Source organism: Solenopsis invicta, chromosome 2 (genome assembly GCF_016802725.1).
Source record: "Solenopsis invicta isolate M01_SB chromosome 2, UNIL_Sinv_3.0, whole genome shotgun sequence".
NCBI lineage: Eukaryota > Metazoa > Arthropoda > Insecta > Hymenoptera > Formicidae > Solenopsis > Solenopsis invicta.
This window is the reverse complement of record NC_052665.1, coordinates 8,656,523-8,677,115: the sequence shown is the minus strand read 5'-3', so window position 1 is coordinate 8,677,115 and position 20,593 is coordinate 8,656,523. Positions and strand designations below refer to the sequence as shown.

The window sequence follows — 20,593 nt, the reverse complement described above, 5'->3', positions numbered from 1 at the left end:
TCTGAACCACTTTATACGATTATAAACTCAACGATTGGATCGATAGAAATATTAGAAAATGCAAAAGTATAATGTTACATCGCTAATGTTAAAATATGCTCTGTACATCGGAATTTCCTCGACCGAGGTCGTCGAGACGAATTTTCCGATAAGAGAAAAATCATTATTTTATCGATATATCTTAATCTTCTGGAATATAGATGTATCGATCTTTCTTGTCGGACACTCGATACTCGTTTCGTCTGTATTCGGTATTTAATTGACAGTTCTAAAGCCCCAAAGTTCCGCACTGGCGGGACGTATCGATCGCGTCCGTACGCCGCAAAACGCTCTCCAGGATGGACCGTTTATTCCGGCTGCTTGCTGTCCAATGACTAATTACTTCAGTTAACTGCTCGTGAAAAATGCACTACTGCCCGAATACCCCAAAACGGAATGTATAATCAGGCCGAATTGGTCAGTCGGGAGATCGGGGGCAGGAGAGTATGAGCGAACGACGCGGGGAATGCACGTCGAGAGAGAACGTCACACTGTAATCACTGGTAATGCAGATGGCGGCTACGCCGATGGACGGCATCGACAATCAGCTATATAATTAGGGGGCCTCGCCCACCAATTAAGCTGCATTCATCGAACGCGACCACCGGGTTGCCCGATCGTCTGCTCGCGAAAAGTGCGTGGCTGGTAGATGCGAGTTAATGCGCGGCGGCGCAAGCAACGCTCGTTAACGTAATTACGCGTCAACTGTTTCGATCACGCTGATCGGGAATCGTCTTCAGTCGTTTATCTCGGTCGTGACAAATTATTTCATGTATCGTGCCCGCGCCAATCGTTTTTGATAGATCGTTCCGCTATGATCATTATTAATATCTAGAATGCGAGCGATTCGGGTACGCTATCTAATACCGATCGTGGTCGTTTCGGTTAATTTGAAACCTCATGGCCCCATACATTATTCTCACCTGGCGGAAGATAAACGTCGATATGAGGATTTCGTATTGCCGCGACGTATTGTCGTGACAGGCGTTTCCTGGGCGAAATCCATTTGTAGAGCTAACGCGGCTAATATTTCAATGTCGATTGAAGTTACTATCATGCGTGGACCGCGTAACGACTTGTTCGAAACGCCTGATGTTCTGGTTTTTCCGGTACGGCTAGATACACACACACACACACACACACACTCTTTCACATACACAACGATAAATCGTTTAACTGTTGCAATCGCGTTGTCCAATCTCGCGTATCTGACGACGACCTAGGATCTATCACGATTCGGCTGATCGCTATTAAGCGATTACTATGAATTAGAATCTGCATGCGAAAGTTGTCGTGGAACAATTGTGACTTATTTTACATAAATTCTTTGCATAAAAGCGAGAGAAAGAGAGAGAAAGCTACGATGTACAGATGCGAATTGTTTCTGTTCGATACAAATACAGTAATCTGCTTAATTCTAAAAATACCTTTGTGCATGCAGTCTTGTAGTAAAATTCAAAATAATGCCGATGCCATTTTGGAGCTGAAACCATTTTGCGCTGTATAATCTTGTATAATACGCACGGTCACTAAGCTCGACTTTACGAACTGCATTACGATCTTGTTCTTCCTACATCGTTTCCCGCACTCATATAATCTTCCAGCAACGCTTACTATGCTCAATGTATTATAAATACATATTGAGAAAATACATATTCGTTCAAAATTCACAATATTAATAATATTTATTAATAGTTTAATTAGAATGATAATAATTGATAATGCTAATATTGTTGCATTACGTTTTAATCATTAAACGTATACATTTATATATTATAGCATATTACGGCACACACATATGATATACTCGTACAATAGAAATGATCATTAAGGAGATGAGTTATATTGATAAAATGTGATGGTCGGAAATTTCTGATTAAGACTCTACGACAAACGCTGAAACTAGAGGGGCTTGGACGAGCGTTTTCCATTATACAGAGGGCTTTTATTAACGTTACCGTATATGTGTCATGTGCTCTCTCAATATTATTTCTCGTACTAGAGTAACCGTAGAACGAGTTTGCCCTAGGCGCCGAGGCTCCTCGCGCAGCGGTGTTTGAGTACTCGCTTAACACTGAAACCACCATCTGAAATCGCGACAATTCCCACGTTTGTGAAAGCGCGATTCAGAAGAGAAGATTCTCTCGTATTCGCCTTATCGGAAACTATTTTAGCCGACTAGCGGATACTATGCTCACCCTATTACACGCCTTCTTTTCCTTCTTCCGATTCCTATAGAAACGAACGGCATGTTGTAAGATCTGATCCGGCATACGTTTCAATCCCGGTTCAATCGTTCTTCGCTACATGCACGTTTCTTTGATGGTATCGTTGCGAAATACCGTTGATCAGTGCAGCTATAATCGTTGCGTTTCTTTTGAACGTATTACGAAAGTGAAAGCGAAGTATCGAGAAACTTGAAGACATTTGTAATTTATTCGAGAATCGTTATATCTATAATAGTTCAAAGTGCGTTGTTTGCGAAGTAAGGTACCTGAACCGATCAAAGCTCACTTAATTAATTTTATTTTTTATAAACTCTATGCAGATATTGAAATAAACTACGTAAGATAATAAAATGTTTATTTCAATTACAAAAATAAGATAATGTTCCATACAGAACATTTATAAATGAACAAAAAAATTTTTTTTAATTCTGACATTAAATGCTTGTGTTTTTAATAAGGCCCGAAAATAAATTAAAAATAATAAAGAAACTAAATATTATCTTCCAAATCATTTTTAAAATGATTATGAATTATAACGAAAATTTTTAGGGTCTGCTGCTAAATATTACAATTATCTTTAATTTTGTCTATATAATTAATTTTTTAACTTGGGAATTCTTGGCTACGTGAGTGCAATTTTAGCTTCGCAAAAGTTAGCAGCATTGAAAATCAATGTAAGCCACGTACATGACAAACAAATGATTATCACAACAATAAACGAGCCTTATTTAATAACATTATTTATAAAAAAGTACGCATTCCAAAAAGTCGTTATATTTTTTTTTGTTTTTTCTATAGTTAAAAAGTTGAATAATATTATAATATGTTGTAATGAATCATAAAATAACGTATACTTAATAAACTTTGCAGCAAATTTTTATAAAAAGGGCTCATTTACCTACTTCGTCACAAATTTGTACACCAAATGAACGTGTTACTACCTGTTTTAATTTCCCAGCCCCTCTTTACTTAGCTCCTTTGATACACCTTTTAAACATACGTTCTAGGCATAAAGCGCGTTTTTAAGTAAATTTAAAAGTGGACCTTATTTAGTGCTGGATCTTATTCGGCTACTCATTAACAAAGGCTCAGACCTCTGAGTACAACAATATTTACAAATCAAGGGTGTGAACTTGGAAACTTAGTATTAATTCGATCGCGCTCTCGTTACTATCCAATTCTTCTTGTGGACATGAAGCAAATCTGTTCGAAGCCACACGGAGGGGCGGATACAAGGGCAGCTATAAAATGAACGGCTTTGTGCCGTCGACGCGTGATACATCTCACTTAAATGCGGCCCACGATGTCGCTCGGATAGCGGGACACGACAGGCGCCTGTTTGCAGTGGTTGCTAACAAGACGCTAGAGTGGACTACACGAAAACGGCCGAGGGACAACGCCTTTGTGCGCGTTTCGTTTTTTTTTCCTGCACTATTATTACCCACCGCGCCTATGTCTATTGCCTCGATACGAGCGACGTATAGGTAGCACAGCTGGCTCGCACACAAACACGCATAACCGCACGCTGATGAACGTACATGGACGCCGAGCTTAACGCGTTGCTTGTACGGCGCAGTTTAATACGGCTGGGTGATCGTAAAGCCCCGGTTCCACGATGCGAGACGGAGGTCGAGGCAGGAAGAAGGGCTGCGCCAAGGGGGGCGGTTCAGGTATCGATATAATCGAGAGAGGCTTGCTTGTCTCATCAAAGTGCCACGTAGACCTACTACAGCATCGGCAGCGACGACGGCGGCGAGGATGGTAGCAATAGCAACAGCAACAGCAGCAGCAACAGCGGCGCCGACGGTAGCAGCCCTCGTTAAGGCAAAAACGCGAGAGATGATGGATGGATGCTAAATTGCATTAATTAAATCCACCGTGACACCCTCGGCCGGCGCAACCCTTGGTATCACTCGGCGGCATTGCTCTGGCTTGTCTGTGATCGAGACGTGAGCCGTTTAACAGGGTATGGGTCACTTTGATGATCACACCCCGTGCAGACCTCCCCCCTCCTCCCTCCCCCCTTTCCTTTATCCCTCGTGCTTTCTCTTTCTCATGCACCTTCTCGTGGTCTCCTCTTCCCTTTCCACTCTTCCCGTACTTTACCTTCCGCACAACGCCCGTTGTCGCACTATACCAAAGAGATGCTCTATCAAAGACGCTTTACCTGACTGAATATTCTGTGGATCAGAATGGAATACGGACTGTGAGACGCGTTTTACACGGGGATTTGCTGGCCGATGCAACAGCGCATCCTAATCGACCGCAGACGCACATTATGACCCATCTAAAATTAGCGGAAGCGAAACGACGTCGACGCTTTGTTTTCCGCAATGCTATTTGCGAACAGTTTCTTAAAGGAACAGAGTATGAATTTATTATCAACAAATAATAATAACGAATATATAATATCAATGAAAGAATTAACGCATATGTTAATTAAATAATTAAATATACAAATTTAAAAAATAAACAACACATATTTTGTTGTACTGTTTTATTCATATTATATTACACAGAGATTTTTGAAGCATTTGTGAATATTTAGAACATATTACGTTCCGTCAAAGAATTCTACGTTTCAAAATTACAACGGAGCATGTAATAACAAAAGAAAAACTAAGTTTAAATAACGATCGTGCTATTTCTATTTCTATAAATTTCATTTGTCGAATACTATAGATGTTTTTGCAGATGTTTATCAAAGACGCTTTAATCGAGCAAGTATTCTACGGATATTAGAACGGAATGCGAACTAAGCTGCGAGAGATAATTGAGCAAGAATGCGAGAATTGCGCCGGGTTCATAATCAACCAAGGAATCAACTAAAGTTGTACGCATGCACACACCAAGATACCTAGCAAGTCGAATCCATTAATCATGGATGAGAAATCAGTAGAGCATCATTAAGCATATAGTGCCATTTTGTAATAGGGTTTAATCTTTCATTTGTGAGATTTAGTAAGAAACGATGTCAGATCTTTTCTAGCCAAATTTTTCTAGCGTTTTTGCTACGAGCAAAATTCATTTTGTATATTTTCTTGAATTAGGTCGGTCATATACATTATATGTATATATTATATATAAAATCTTTCACTCAATATATTCCCTTAAATCACATATGGCTCAGAAACCTATTCACATCGAAATTTAATGCTTTCTTGCGAAGTAAAATCAGTAGAACCGTACGCCTTTGTAAATTTAACATTTTTCTTTGACGTCTCCGCTTGCTGTTTTATACGGGATAAAGCTGTAGTTAAGCGGATTTCGTGGAACAAAAGAACATACGGATTTTTACGGCCAAGTGAGATGTTAGTCGGATCCCATACGGATGAGGCAACGGACTGTACGTTTGATTCCCCTCAAACGAGATGATGAGATCTCGATGCGTACCGTGTGTTTTGGATGAGGGATAAGTGAGAACCGTGCCGCATAGATATTAAGTATAATTTAACGCGCCCTTCTACGGACGTACCTTTCGACCGAAGCAAAGGCAGAGAAGGGCATCAAGAAAGAAAAAAAGTGGTATCTCCGCCATAAGGAACGCGTCGTGGTTACAAGATTGTATGCGAGTCTCGATTATATACTTGGGATACCGCCGCTGTCGTGTCTTTCGGCGGAAACACTGAATAATAAAGAATGAGACAGCTAGGTAATTACGGCGCTATTTGGGGCTTTGCGTGCAATATGGTTGAACGATGCTTCTCAGCCGCCGACACGTATTAGACGATAATTGTGGCGATTATTCCGTAAGCGTGAAAGTTTGTAACGCTAATATATCGTTATCTGTCACGAATATTCTTGCCGTAAAATTTATGTAAAATTGGATCTGCCGCACGCAACGCGTGACTTATCGATTTTCGATATTTTTGTTTATCTTATATATCGAAAGTAATTTGAGTTTGTGTACTTGTGCCGTGTTTTCATACGAGAGTGAGGATGAAAGAATGACTATGAAAATGAAAAGAAGTCCGCGCGGAATCGCGAGACATGTGGAGCAACGCTCGACTGAGGACACGGATTTTGTTGATCCTCGTGGTGACAAATATTTTCGATTCGTTCGTACGAAAAAGGGATCGGTCGATTCGCGACTCGGGTGCAACGAGGTGTGGGAGCCTTCAAAGGCGCGCGAAGCGCCTCCGTGGAATAAGAGGATAATGTGGACTCGATTTGACGTCTTTGAATATTTAATATCGCCCGCGCTGAAGCCGCCTCATCATACGCACGACGCGACGCGACGGTTCAGACGTTTGCCACCATTCAAGTAGAACTAATGAAGAATCGAACGAACTCTCCGCGGAGTAACGTCGAGTTGCATAACTCTGATCCCCGCAGGCAACAAGCACGTTCAAAAATCGGAACATGAAATATTTTAAAGACGTCATTTAGACACATTGTCTGCGAGATGTCTTAATGACATCTTCAAGATGTCTTACGTCTCGATTTTTGACACATTTAGACGTTGAGTGTTGTCTGGGATCGTTTTCTAGTTTAAAGACATCATTTTCTACGAACTGTGAAAATAGAATATCTTCTTGATTCTATCCTAGTTATCGCTCTTCTTACATTACCATTAGACATGCGACGACAGTCTATAACGAAACTGCTATTTTGAGCGAAATGCGCAATTCCGATGTCGCAAGCGAACAGACATTTGTCATAGAATTCACGTGACTTTATAGAAGTTTCCATAAAACGCATCAGATATCTCGCGGTTTCTTCAGCGCGCATCCACCATGGAACAGTTCTTATCTTCGTACGTTTGGCGACAGACGCGATTTTCGTAGACACATGCGGGCCTGCACGTGTCGTGTGCACCGACGCTCTATATCTCAAACGTTGAACGCGGACGGTACCGGCGAGATGCAGTTTACGGTTTTTCCGGCAATTCGCCCGCTTTCACCCGGTCTCTTACGCATTCTCCCGAAAAGGCGGGCAGCGAGCGCCGGGCGGCGGGCGGCGCCTCTGCAGATGGCCCATAGCAAAGTGTAAGGACAGCGCCGTAAGAGAAGCAGCGCAACGACGAGGACGAAAGAGGACGACGGAGTAGCTTCATGCAATTCTAAACTATTTCAATGAAATGGAATAGAGCGGCCGGTGGATTTGTTGGTTGTGGCACCCGACCGATCGACCCTTTCGTTTTACAAGAGAGATAGAGCGAGAGAAAGCTAAGAAAAGCCACGGCTTCTACTAGGGCACCCCCGACTGTGCTTTCCCCTTTGTTCTAAAATTCTTACGACTTCCCTTACCTCCGTAGACTGCGCCTCTGCACCGTAGTCTCGCACCGCGAGCAACAAAGGAAAGTGGCCTGTACCCACTAAGGCCGTAATACCCGGTACCGCTGCGTCTACGGGAGGTACAAAATTGTCTCCCCTTCCACGTTACCGAGAGACACTTTGTACTGTGGCCTGGATGCTGCGCAACTTTCTTTGCAGCTCAGCCTGGGCTCAGCTAACTTCGCAGGATTTTCGCATTAGCATATCGACTTATTCATACACCCCGCTTGACTCGGTTCTCGTGGCATCCTTCGGGCTGCATCGGTGCGCGTGATGTAGCGAACGTTAGCGGCGTCGAACGTGTATCTCAGACCCTTCAGAAATTCTCTACGGCACGTCTATGTGAATTGATTTTGTAACGCGGACGGTGGAGCGATACAATGCGGCCTGTAGAGTGAATTTTGATAATGCGGCGTCATTATTTTTTCTAGCTTCGTTCAGCCCGAGGCATTTAGCGTTTATTCATCAATCGATTCCTACATCTACGTCTATAGGTATAGGAGATCTGATATTGAAAGTAGATGGTACGCGACAGGAAAAATGATAATTTGACTTGCACAATCGCGTCTGGCGTTCTTCATCTCGCTCGGTTCGTACAAATAATATGAATAGTCACCTAGAATAACAAGATTTCGCTTTCGCATCGTAATTACATTTGCATGCACTCAGTAGACCGCTAACTGAATTTTCGCTAACCAAATGATTTAGTCGGAATAATCATGTTAACCGTTTTACTTCAATTAGCGTTCGTTTGCGTCAACCATCAAACCGAAATGTATTATGCATATATATCGGAGCTTAATTATTAATTCTTTCTTTTATTTTTGAAACGTTATTGGGTGACAAAAGATATGCGAGATCTCTTCTCATTTTATCGACTTCCTATTATAAAATTTCTCAAGCCCTTAAAAATTTTATGTTAAATTTTATTTTATTTTGCAAAAGCGGATTCGTCTGTGTTTAATATTCGTAAAATCTAAAACTGAGAAATGTGACAAACATTAAATATGTAAGTGCATTGAATTATTGAGTTAAGTGGAAATGTCTCGAAATTAATTTGCGAAGGCTAGGTTTTTTATAACTTCTCTAATACATTTTATATATTTTTCTTTAAAATAGTTTATAATACATATTTATAAATCATCTTTCAGAAGTGTAGCATACATTAATAAATAATCCCGCAATTTGGAATACGGACAATTTCAGTACCGTATCTCTTTTTACGTTACGATTCTGACATATTTTTTATTAATATCGTACGCTCATTGATAAGCAGGGTAAGGAGATATAATCGCGTGAGAAATCCACCAAAAGATTTGCCACGAATCAAAGAGGCTTATCGACTTTGCCAAAAAGGTAGGCAGGTAAGACGACGGCGCGTCGTTTCGTTTGACGTTCCAAAAAAAAAAAAAAAAAAAAAAACAAAGAAAAAGGGCGGAGCTTCTTCATAATTCAAACGGTGCCGCCGTGAAAGTGCCGTAAAGTCCGACTTGAAGCATCTTTCTTCCTCCGACCCTGCTCTGTCGCGCGGCCTAAAAATTTTTCATAGCCACCATAAAGGAGCGGGTGGCACGTTACGAGAAATATCGAGGGCTGACGCTTCCTCGCCTCTTCGCGGCAAGCGAGTAACGCGGATTGCAAAAAGAGAGAGAGAGGGGGGGGGAGAGGGAGAGCGCGGTCGGTCGCCGCGCCGTGGATGGATCACATAGGAGTCGTGCGGCACGACTTTGGAGCAGCTCCGACCGAGTGGAGCCGACGTCGGCCGAGCGACACCGAGCGCGACTGAACGCGGCAACGTTCAGAGGGTAACAGTCGTGCCGCGGCCTCCAATGAGGGAGGTCTACGCAATCGTCGTTCGTCGCCGCTCGAGTAAAAACGCAGTCTGGTCGACGGTTTCGCGACGTGCGCCTTTTTCGCCCTTGGCTTTTCAGCATTTAATCGGCGGCTCAATCATGTTGTGACGGATGCACGGTGTGTCGCCAACGTCGCGTCGCGTCTGCAATTACTCGTCCAACACCGTAAGAATGTTCGACGCGTGATAGAGAACGGCAATCTCCGTGGACTCCGAGCTCCGCCGACTCCGAGCAACAGATGTGACCATCGTACGCGTCTCGTTCTTTATATTTAGTTAATCAAGATTTTCTCAGTTGGTAACTCTCACACGACTCCGATTCGGACATGGCGTTGCGTGCTACTCGCCAAGAAGCGTCGTAACAATTACAACGCGCGATGACCTCGGACGCTGCTGACGAGAGATAAGAAACGTTTTTAAATGGTCAATTCGTAAGATAACATTGTCAGATGCTCAGGGAAATGAGAAAATTCTCGTAGAATCTGCGTTTGTGCCATCGACGAGACTCCGTTCATCGTTCCGTGGACCTAACCTGCGACTTAAGGGCACCGGATTGTATAGAGGGAGTAAAAGGCGAAGGAAACAGAACTCCTTTGTCCTGTCGAAACAGCGCGGAAGAAGGAGAAGGCAACGCGGAGAGAAGCTGCGAGAAGAAGAAAAAGATAGAGAGAGAGAGCGCGGAGCAACACGCGGTCGAGTTTCTATCTTGGAGTGTACCTGCCGCAGGAACAGGACAAGGTAGGGGCGAACGAGCCGAGAGAGAGGGAGCGAGAAAGGAAGAGAGACGCGCTTTACACGGCCGGTGAACGGCCGTCGTCGTTGCCAGCGGCAAAGGGCAACAACCACGCTGCGGCCGGAGACTCTATCTTCTTCTACTCAAGGCCAGGGCGTCGCGGCCCACGCGGTCTTTTGTAAGTTTCGTTTCGGGGCCCGGGATCGGACGTACCGGAGTGACAGTTGTGCCGTGCCGTGCCGTGACGTTTCGCGCGAAATGCTCCGAAATTGCCAGAGGTAGGAGCAGACCGCGAGGACCTCGTCGTTTCTCGACAGATCTCAAGAGAGAAAGAGTGAGAGGGAAGGAGCGCGCGAAGGATAGTGCAAAAGTGTTTTTATTTGCCCGTGACCATGCAGAGGCAGAGGCTACTGTCGGACGCCATGACAACGGTGGTTAGGGCAGCTGTTCTCGCAGCTGTCCTGGGACAACTTCTGGGTCCCAGCGCGGCCAGCAGGCCCGCCGGCGCCCACCCCGGACACGCATATTTCGAGCAACCCTGCTGCGGACGTTCTCATCTTAGGCATCACAAAGGTTAGACGAATCCCCTAATAGTTTTCGCTATTTGCGATTAGTGGCGCGTCGTAAAAAGAGCATTAACGTCGCTTGACGATCGACGAACGTCCGCCTCGACGATTGTACGATGGGTGATTATCGCTAGATACCTATGCTCAATGAGCGTGGGGCAATAATTGCGTGGCAATATTCGCGTGAATACGATATTCGAACCAAGCCCAGCTCATTTTGGTTACGGTAGGCCAGGCTCGGGCGGAAGCGGAAACGGAAGAGCGCGAGGCGATAGCGAGGTGATAGCGGTGCCACGTGGTACCGTGATTTTTCGTTTTCTCATCGACCGGCGAATGTTGCTGTCCGAAGCGACGAACGCAGAAACGGGTTTCACGTCGTGCTCTTCGCGCACGCACGTTTGGGAAGATAATTATATGCAGGAAACTCCGAACGACGCGATAGTTGTAATCCGCGCTGGAATAAATTACGCAACGTTTGTTATGGTCGCGCAATATTGATATCAGCCGAGGGAGAGACATGTGGAGACTAAAAAACGAATCTTAGTAACAAGAGGAGAACTTAAACCGACATGTGAAAACCGATATAAACAATCGAGAAGTTTTATCGGTTATAGCTACACCCAGAGAAAAGTTAATTGTGTTTAAATTGATGAAATCGATTCTTTAACTTGATGTTTTTTTTAGTTGAAGTGAAAATACCTTCGAGAAAAATAAAAATTTATTTTGTTTCAACAAATTTTGTTATTAATCTTTTTTTTAATTAATTATTTAAATTATTTAAACAAATAATTTTTTTAATTCAAAGAAAATACTGACAGAAATGTTAGCAATAATTTAGTTGTTCTGGTTTTAAACATATGTTTTTTCATTTAAGAAAAGATTTGTGTTGTGAATAATCAAATTATTTTTTTAATTCTTTTAATAAAAAGAGCAACCAAAAAATTTCTTCAAATTCAAAAGAAACTTATCTTTAGCCGTATAATAATACACTTCTTTAATTCAAACAATTTTTTTTACTTGAAGAAACTTTTCTCTTGTGAGTGTAGATCCAAGTGCCGATATTTCTTGTGTGATTTTACATACATTTTCAAGTTCGCGAAACTACCCGCCGAATAAATTTTCAGTCTTATAAAACACAATTCTTCCCGGAACGGGAAATATTGCGTTATTAAATTGATAATCAATTTTATAATAAATGATGCTAACAAGCATTTAATATGGCAGTGATGCCAATGAAAACCCTTTCTTTCTAGAAAATTGTAAAGAATTTGTTGTAAAAAAATAACACCTTAGCTAAAAATCGGACCTTTCGACTTTCCTAAACATGTTCACTCAAAGAAAAGTTTTTTTGAATCAAAATATATTTGTTTGAATCAAAGAAATTTGTATATTGCTATACGTTTAAAGAAAAGTTTCTTTGATTTAAAGAAATTTTTTGGTTGTTTCTTTTATTAGAATTAAAGAATTAGTTTAGTTGGACAACAGAAATTTTTTTTTTAAATGAAAGAAATATATTTTTAACTCCAGAACAACTAAATTATTTCGTACAATATTATAATATTTTTTTTCCGTCAATACTTTTTTGAATTATAAAATTACTTTTCTAAATTAAACAAATTATTTATGTGTGAACAAATTTATTTACTTTAAAAAAGATTAATTTCATTTCTTGAAATCAAATAAATTTTTATTTTTCTTAAACCTATTTTTATTTCAATTTAAAAAGCCAAAATTAAAAAAACGATTTCTTCAATTTAAACACAAATTTTTTCTAGACGTTATGTATAAAAATGTAAATAAAATTACAAGAAATATCAGCACCAGGATCTAGTTATGATCATTAGGATTTTTTGATTGTTTAAAAAAAAGATGTTTTGTGTATTGCCATGATATTTCGTACATGAGATAGTTAATTAATAGCGTAAACATTTTTGAGATTTTATCTGACAACGGAGTGCATTTCATTTGCACGATTTGTCGTATATTTTTTTTTTATTTATAACAACGATCGTGATGCATTTCATTCGCGACAACCGATAGGCAATTGCTGTACAACTTTTATACCAGGATATCGATCGTGATTAATTTGCAATCCTCCAAATTAAATATTGTGACTTCCGGGACCGTTTCATTGCGTCGACCAGCCATTTGCAGTACAAATTGTGCGAACGAGCAAACTCAATCGCTCACACCTACGTTTAATGAAATACAATCAGCGTATTTGATGCAGGTAGACGGACTTTACGCGAAATTAATCACAGGAAAACCTTACTCCTCTTTTTTTTCGAAATTACGAATTTTATCAATGGCACAGTAATTCTCTAAAAAGACTCGCAAAATATAAATTTAAATTATTTTTTGTTATCTCGATCGATTTATGACTCTCGACCGAGTCGAGAGTTGACAAAACCGCCGATGGTTACGGCTCGCTTGACATACGTGCGAAAAACGCTTTTCGCCGCGATATACACCAACTATTAAATATCCCGGCGTTTTTCTTGGGGGATGCTGACCCCCCCCCCTCTCCTCTTTATCCCATCTCTTTTCTCGCTTCGCGCTAAATCGTTTAAGAGAATGGACGGTACGAGTGGAACGTAAAAACGCACGGGCAACGAAATGCCCGTTAGCATACATCACCAATATTATCTCGGGGAGTGCCCTGCCACGTGATATTACCGGAGCTTAGAACGCCGGGCTGACTTCATTATGGTGTCGGGGGAGAGAGAACCGTCGAATGGAATGTGGAATGGTCGGTTGGTCGGTTGGTTGGTCGGACGGTTGCCCGCTTGGTTGGCTGGCTCGCTGGTTCGCTGGCTGGCTTGCTAGCTTGCTTGCTTGCTTGCTTGCTTGGGCCGTGGAAGCTGAGTGTGGAGAGCATCGCCGGTGCGTGCCGGCTCTTTGCGTGTGTTACGTATAAGCAAGAGACCGCATGCTGGGGAGACACCGCTGCTTACGAGCGCATCTCGTACACACACGTGAACGCGGACGCACACGTGTACGTACGCGAGTAACCTACGTGCTTCGGCGCGTTCTCTACGAGCGTAGCATTTTCTGAAGAACTTTTTGGAGGATTTGCGGCCGGACTCCGCCGGTCTGTTTTCCTGTCGCGCCAATGGCGGAATTTTCATTACAATGGCGCGGTTATTGTCCTTGTAATGCGTCGCTCTTTCGGTGGGATATGCGCGTGTGTATGCGGAATGCGCCGGTTTCGCGTTCGCGCAAATATTTGGCACGAAGTTTCGGGGCTTCGTGAAGCGCGGCGTAACTGGTAGCATTCTGCGACACTTGTTTCGAAGTTATTCGTCGGCTAATTGTGTAGCCGTATGTTGCGCGAGTACTGAAGGGGTACCGACGAAATCGCTTGTGAGCGTTTGCAGAGCGAATGTATCTCATCTTATTTCGCGCGACGATGTTTGGCCTATGACGTAAATTCCGGTGCGAGATATGCATGCGGACACATAATGCGTCAACAACACTCCGTCGTTGACGCGTAATCGTTATTTGATCGTGTCTTCAGTGCTATATTCGCGATAAGATACTCGGATTTCTCAAACAGTTCTTGTCATTTGAAATATCGCGCGGCGACCAAGTTGAGAGTCAAAGCACGCACCAATAGGCATTCGCAAGATTCGTCATCGGGCAGCGTGTTGATTGATATCGTCGTGAATGTGCTGCGTTAAGGCTCGATACGTGTACCTAATGTATACTGTATTCAAGCACAACACATCGCATTGATCTAATCTGTACTTGCGGGCAGGCGTCTACACCACCAAGTGATCATGCATTCTAAGCCCTTCGTATCGGATCTCTGGCAACTAACGGAACGGATATTAATTTCGACGGGCTTCTCAAACCGATCTGCTGATCCAATTTGCACGCATATTTGACGTGTAACCCGTCGTATATATGCGTGTATAACGAAGTTGCGCCAAACTCCGTGCGACTATGTCCCGTTGTATTAAACTATGCCTCTCCGAAGATACCATTGATACCATTGAAGATACCATTGACCTGGAACAAAAAAGTCTTATTTTAACTTTGCTTTTATTTACCGCTAAATCGTCTTTTGGATCCATAGCTTAAATCAGAAACGAGCATGATTGATATTTAACGATTGACAATTGATAAATAAATGTTTATTCAGAATTTTTATTTCCATTGAATAATGATTAAAAATTTATTTCTTATTCGGTTACTTATAAATGATGAATAAAAATTTAATCATTATTCAGCTACTTGAAAATGACGAATAAAAATTTAATTATTATTTCGTCACTCTTGAAAAAGGAATAAATACTTTCCTGCGTTCAGAAACATTAGAGATATCAATTTAATTTTGTTTAATATTAAATATCAGATCTTTCTTCATTATTCACAAGTGACTGAATAAATTTGTATTCATCATTTAATGAAAAAGTGACTTATAATTATATTTTAAGTTTAAAATTTTTAAAGTTTTAAATTTTTATTATTTAAATAAAAAGTTATTGAATAATGCCCATCCCTGGTTTAAATAAAGTACATAAATTTTTAAGAGCTTGGGCAGGAAGATAGTCGTAAGTTCAATGTACAAACAAATGACATTTGCGTTAATCATCAATCGTATCGTATCGATTAACGTCAGTTGTTTGTGCGTTGGATTTACGACCGCGACTACGACTCTATTACGGTCATTCTGCTCAGACCCTAAGCATATTCAATTTTTTTCCAGTTGTCTTTTGAAACCGATTTATTTCGCGGCAGATTACAGATCCCTAATTCGTCGGTAAATCCGAGAAGTTCGAGTGGCAATGCTCTCTTTGCACTGCATAGAGATTTGCGAGTGATGTTTGCGGAAGTAACTGGGCAAAGAGAAGAGGGAAAAGCGAAGAGAAGCGGGGCGGTGGTTCGGCCAGTCATGAGTACCGGACGGACTACGAAAGTTTTCCTTTGGTCGCCCGAAGGTTCTAAAGATTTTCGAGATTAAAAGCTTCACGAGTCAACTGCGTCTCGCTACCGGTCGTCCGGTTCCGCCTCGGCCCGGCTGTCTGTCTCTCCCTTTCTCGTCCGCTATCGCTTCCGTTAAAGCTGCGTAATGAGCGACCGCAGCTAAGACTCATCCGGTACGCGGTATTCGGAACCGCGCATTCCTGTGGTCGGGCGGGTCAGCATGAATGCCGAGACATTGCCTTTGGAAAGCCAGCGAAGTCAGACCATCGGAATCAGCTCGGGAGCTTTCGTACCGCGCGGCGGTGGCGACGGCGGCAGCGCGCGGATACACCGCGGTCGAATTATTCTCTTTGAAAAGGCCCGCGCGAGTCTTGCTCGAGTTACACCGAGTGAAAGAGCGGGGCATAACCCTCTTGCCGCGGACTCTTGGAAATTATTTCTCCGAGTCCTTTTGATTAGCCGGTGCGCGCATGAAGGGAATGACTTGAGCCTCGATCGTACGAGCGAGGCGTCGCGACGCGACGACGACGCCGCGTGGCAAAAAAGCGCCGGGGGATTCGATTAATTCCTACTATGCATTATTCGTGCCATTCTTAGCTGCGCTTCTACTTTTTTTTTATTATTTTCTTTTTCTTTTCCTCGCCAGTCGATGCTCTGGAAGTTCTCCCCTCAGAGGTAAAAAAGCACGCGAGACGTGGCGTCGGCGGAGGGCACGTCGGGGAGCGCGGAGGATGGGAAGCGGTGGATAAAGAGCGACGGAGGTCGAGGACGACGCGCAGCGCGAAGACACGACCCAAGTTCGCGCGTTCGTTGTGGGCGTGCACACAAAAGTGGGAACTTTGTTGCGAAATCCCGAAGCCCGAGTCACGAGCGAAGTGTTAGTGCAAATCTGTGCCCAAACGAGTAAGATAGCCGCCTACGATCGATTCGCGAGCGCGAGGAATAGTTGGTAACTTCTTCTTCGTCGCTTTCACGTAATCGCGTGGCGTTTTCTAACGCATAGCAGCGGCTTGCCGGGTATTACGGTATGCCGGGGAGAAAACGAAGAACGACGAGTTTTCGGCCGTTTAACCTAAACCCGTCGTCGCGTGAGCTTTGCTTTAATCGCCGCTTTAATCGGATTCGAGGAGCTCGTACGAACTTTAATTCCTGTCCGCATACAAAGAGTTTTGCAAGTGCGAATTAAATTAAACAGACGTTTCTTTCTTTTCTTTCTTTCTCTCTCTCTTTGCATTCGTAGCCGGACTCGCGTATGTTTGACAGCTTACACGTTTCTCGTCCGAAAGGAGCAGTTTAGTGGCATTAGCTTTCACTTTTTTTTCTTCAGCGCGAAATCCGCTCGCGACATAAACTCCGGTTAGAGCACGGCGCGGCGCGGCGCGGCGTTCTGCGCGAAACGCGGAACAAAGAGTTACGTGAAACGCGACGAAGACGGCGAGCGTGTCGAGAGATGTCGGATATTCCAACGACAGGATTACGTGCACTCTGAAGGATATAGCGAGAAGGGACAGGAGAGGGACGGGTAGATCTTTCCTCCTTCCGCCGCGCTTATTCATTCTTTTTCGCTCTTTTATAGCTCCAGAAAACACTTTGTACTTTGGCGGTGTAAACGCGCGAAGGTATAATGCCTGCGCTCGTGGGACAAGACGATTTCGTCGCCGTGAATATCTTTTCACGGATAAAGGGAATAATGAGGCTATAACGCGCCCGCGCGGTGGCTCGGTTGTTTCGACGACGATTTTGCTCGGACACTGGAGATTTTCGCAATGACGCGTTAACAGAGAAAGCGAAATGGATTACGCGGTAGCACTAAAAAATTTAATTTCTCCTGCGCTCCGTCGATCCGTACGTATCGATCGAATAATAAAAATAATCGGGAATGTTTTCCGCGTTCCGTAATGTTTAAAATAGTCACGAGGCGGACGGAAATGAGATTGCCTTTCCCCCCGTCATTTATGTGATTCGAAAAGGATCACGGTGCCGTCCTGGTAATTACGCCCGACGAAGAGTATGATCAGCGCCGGTAATAACCGTCGTAAATTCACCGTCATGGGATCCCCGCACACGGGAAACCCTGCCGTTACTGATAAAATTAATATTATTTGCCGAGCGTGGGAGCATTATGTCGCCCCACCGAGATGGCGCGAAATCTCGTCTCGACGCGGAATCTCGCGTCTTAGTTTTACAGCTGAGTAAGTCGTTGGCCGTCGCGCTGTAAACCACACGCGGATATTACATTCTTGCACCTCGAGTACTACGAGCCCTCGAGCGACGGATCTTAACGGCGTCTTAAGTTCTTTCACGCTGCTTAACGAGATTTCGAGGCGATTACCTGCGGCCGACACATCCGTGTACGCCGCGTCGTTGCATTCGATAAGCATTTTTGCACACGCAGTCAAGTGCGTGTACACTAATATGGCTTTTTTGGTCGATGCAGCTTGGCTCTTAACGACAGGTACTTCGGGAAGTAGCAGACGCAAATGTAAGAAACGGAAACTCTCGGAAGTAAAAGCGTAATTTTATGACATCACGGTAGAGATAGTAATTGTCAATTATCATTTCTTTTATCGTTGCGATTAACGAACTGGCGTATTGTTTTTTTTTTTTATGAATTTTAGATAATTTGCATCTTTATATTGAACATTTCCGAAACAGAAAGTCGATATTCAGATAATCAGAAATATTAGATAAATATAAAAAACAAATTAGTTTTTTGATAATAAAATGTACTAGGAGAAAAAGATTTCGCGCTCTAAAATATTCAAGAATTTACTTAGATATGGATCTGAAAATAATTATGAGTCAGACGAACAAAATATGATTATTTTGTGCGTTCAAGCTGATTGAAAACGTCAAAACTATTTGCAGCACTGTTCATCATGCTTGAGCGTCCTATATTATTATTTTCATGGGTCCAACAAAAAGTTATTTTTAGATATGTATGTGACTAAATTTTTAGATATTTCAACAAAACTGTACCTCGGATATGAATTTGACTGGACTGTCACCTTCCTTTCAATATTCTGTCATTTTTCAAAAATTGAATTTAAAAAGCGAAAGATAGTACTGAAGATAGATACTGAAATGGCAAAATTTTATTATTCCTGAATGTTGCTTATAAAAAGTGCACTGTTAAATATTAAAGAGTCAAATTTAAATTAATTTTTTAAGTTCAATAACATTTTGTTTTTTTTTAACTTCTATGTACGTCAAAATTTATTCTTTTTACATAAAATATGTAGTTAAAGAACAATCTCTAATCAATCCATTGCATTGATTAAAATGCTTAATTTCAAAGTAGTGTCTATATTAATGTATGCATATATTAATTAATAAACTAAAGTTGAGTTAAATTTAACATTTCTTGAATAAAATTGTTTAACTTCATTCTTTTAGTTAAATTAATGACACATCTAATAAGAGCCATGGCGACATGCAGGAATGATTAAAAATAGGTCAAATTGATTCATCACTACGAATTTAATATTAACGAATATTAATATTAATATTAACGAATATCTGTTATGTTTAGACATTTGGGTATGTTTATTTTAATATTAAGTTATTTTTCCAACCAAAAACATAATGTTTTGAATTTCATATGTTTTGTTTTTGAATAAAAGAGGTGAAGCTAAATAAACAGATATTAAAGCATACTGTGAAATTGATAGGAAAATTGAGTGGAATAACATGAATCTATTACGAAGTTGTTTGCAGTACGGAACTGTTATATGACAAATGCAAATTTAAATGGTAGACAAAGTTATCATATCCCCACTGTGTTTCAATAATCTCAAGTGGGCTTCAATAAGGATCTCTGTTGCGCTTCGATGGCAGACAGGCTAATTGTCCTGTATCAATAAACGAGACACAGAGATATCGTTGATAGAGATATCGTTGATAGGGGGACCCACTGTTATCGGAATACTTCACCGTACAAACAGAGGGTTAGTCACCTAATCGTCCGACCCCTCTTCCACCCTCCGAGCGCACGCACGTACCAAATCCCCGATATAAGTCGCGTAGTACTCCATGAACCCTCGGAACCTTTTCACGTATTCGAAGTTATCTCAACTCCACCCTCTCGAGTAGTCGAGGGACGATATCTGTTCGTCACAGGAATTTCAGACCGCACGGTTTCAGTCGTTCGCAGATCGTAGCGTGAGAAAAAGAGAGCAGGTGAAAGGGAAGGAAAGAGGAAGAGAGCGAAAAAGGGGGAGAGAGAGAGAGAGAGAGAAAAGAGACAGAAACAGGAAATTGAATCTCGCTTTATCTCGAACGGCGATATTGAAAAGAAAAAAGATGACGAGACCCCGCGCCGAAAGCACCTCCGTGCTCTCCCTTCGTGTTCTCCACCGACTGAATAAATTGTTACGACCGATATCAACACATCCGCGATATAAGAGCTGTCTTAGCCACCGTCACTTGCCTCTTGTTGCTGTTCTCTGATCGACACGTTAGGCTATTTTTCTTTCTCTTTTTTCTTTCTTTCTACTTCTCTCTAATTTGCGAATCCTGCAATTCTGCGGGCGGAAGAAAAAGTTTATCTCATCGTTTTAATCTTTACAACATTTCCTCTATACGTAATAAGCAATTGAGTTTATTTAACAGTTTATCAATGTGTTTTAATTAACTTTTCCAAGGATATCGTTAATAAAATAAGTTTTATTTCTTTCGAAAAAAGCGCACAGTCAGGAAGTAAAACAAATGTGTAACGATCGTTTCGATTCGTCTAGCAGCGTCTCTCCATTTCGGCGTATAAATTTACGATTACATTCAACACGGTCCTTATTCGTGAGCAGCGAGGATTTAATTACACTAACGACCGGCAATAAAAAGCAGCCGACGCGCCGTCGTCGTGGAATTCGCACTCAATTACCACGATCTCGAGGGTCAGGTACGTACACTTGCAGAGTACTTCGGACTTTTGTAGGCGATAGTTCGTCCGTGCGTCTGTCTGTCGGCGACGT

General features: G+C 42.2%; 1 protein-coding gene across 3 annotated transcripts in view; it reads left to right on the top strand.

Annotated features, from left to right (window-relative positions):
* Window positions 1–20,593, top strand: part of LOC105200743 (semaphorin-2A) — a 340,397-nt gene that overhangs the window by 184,931 nt on the left and 134,873 nt on the right. The window contains exon 1 of one of the 3 annotated variants that reach the window (XM_011168435.3): window positions 9,336–10,701. The exons of the other annotated variants lie outside the window; for them this stretch is intronic. Within the exon in view, the coding sequence (XP_011166737.1) occupies window positions 10,521–10,701 (181 nt within the window). The 5' untranslated portion in view covers window positions 9,336–10,520. Of the gene's footprint in view, window positions 1–9,335; window positions 10,702–20,593 lie in introns of those variants that run through there. 3 annotated transcript variants of the gene reach the window in all.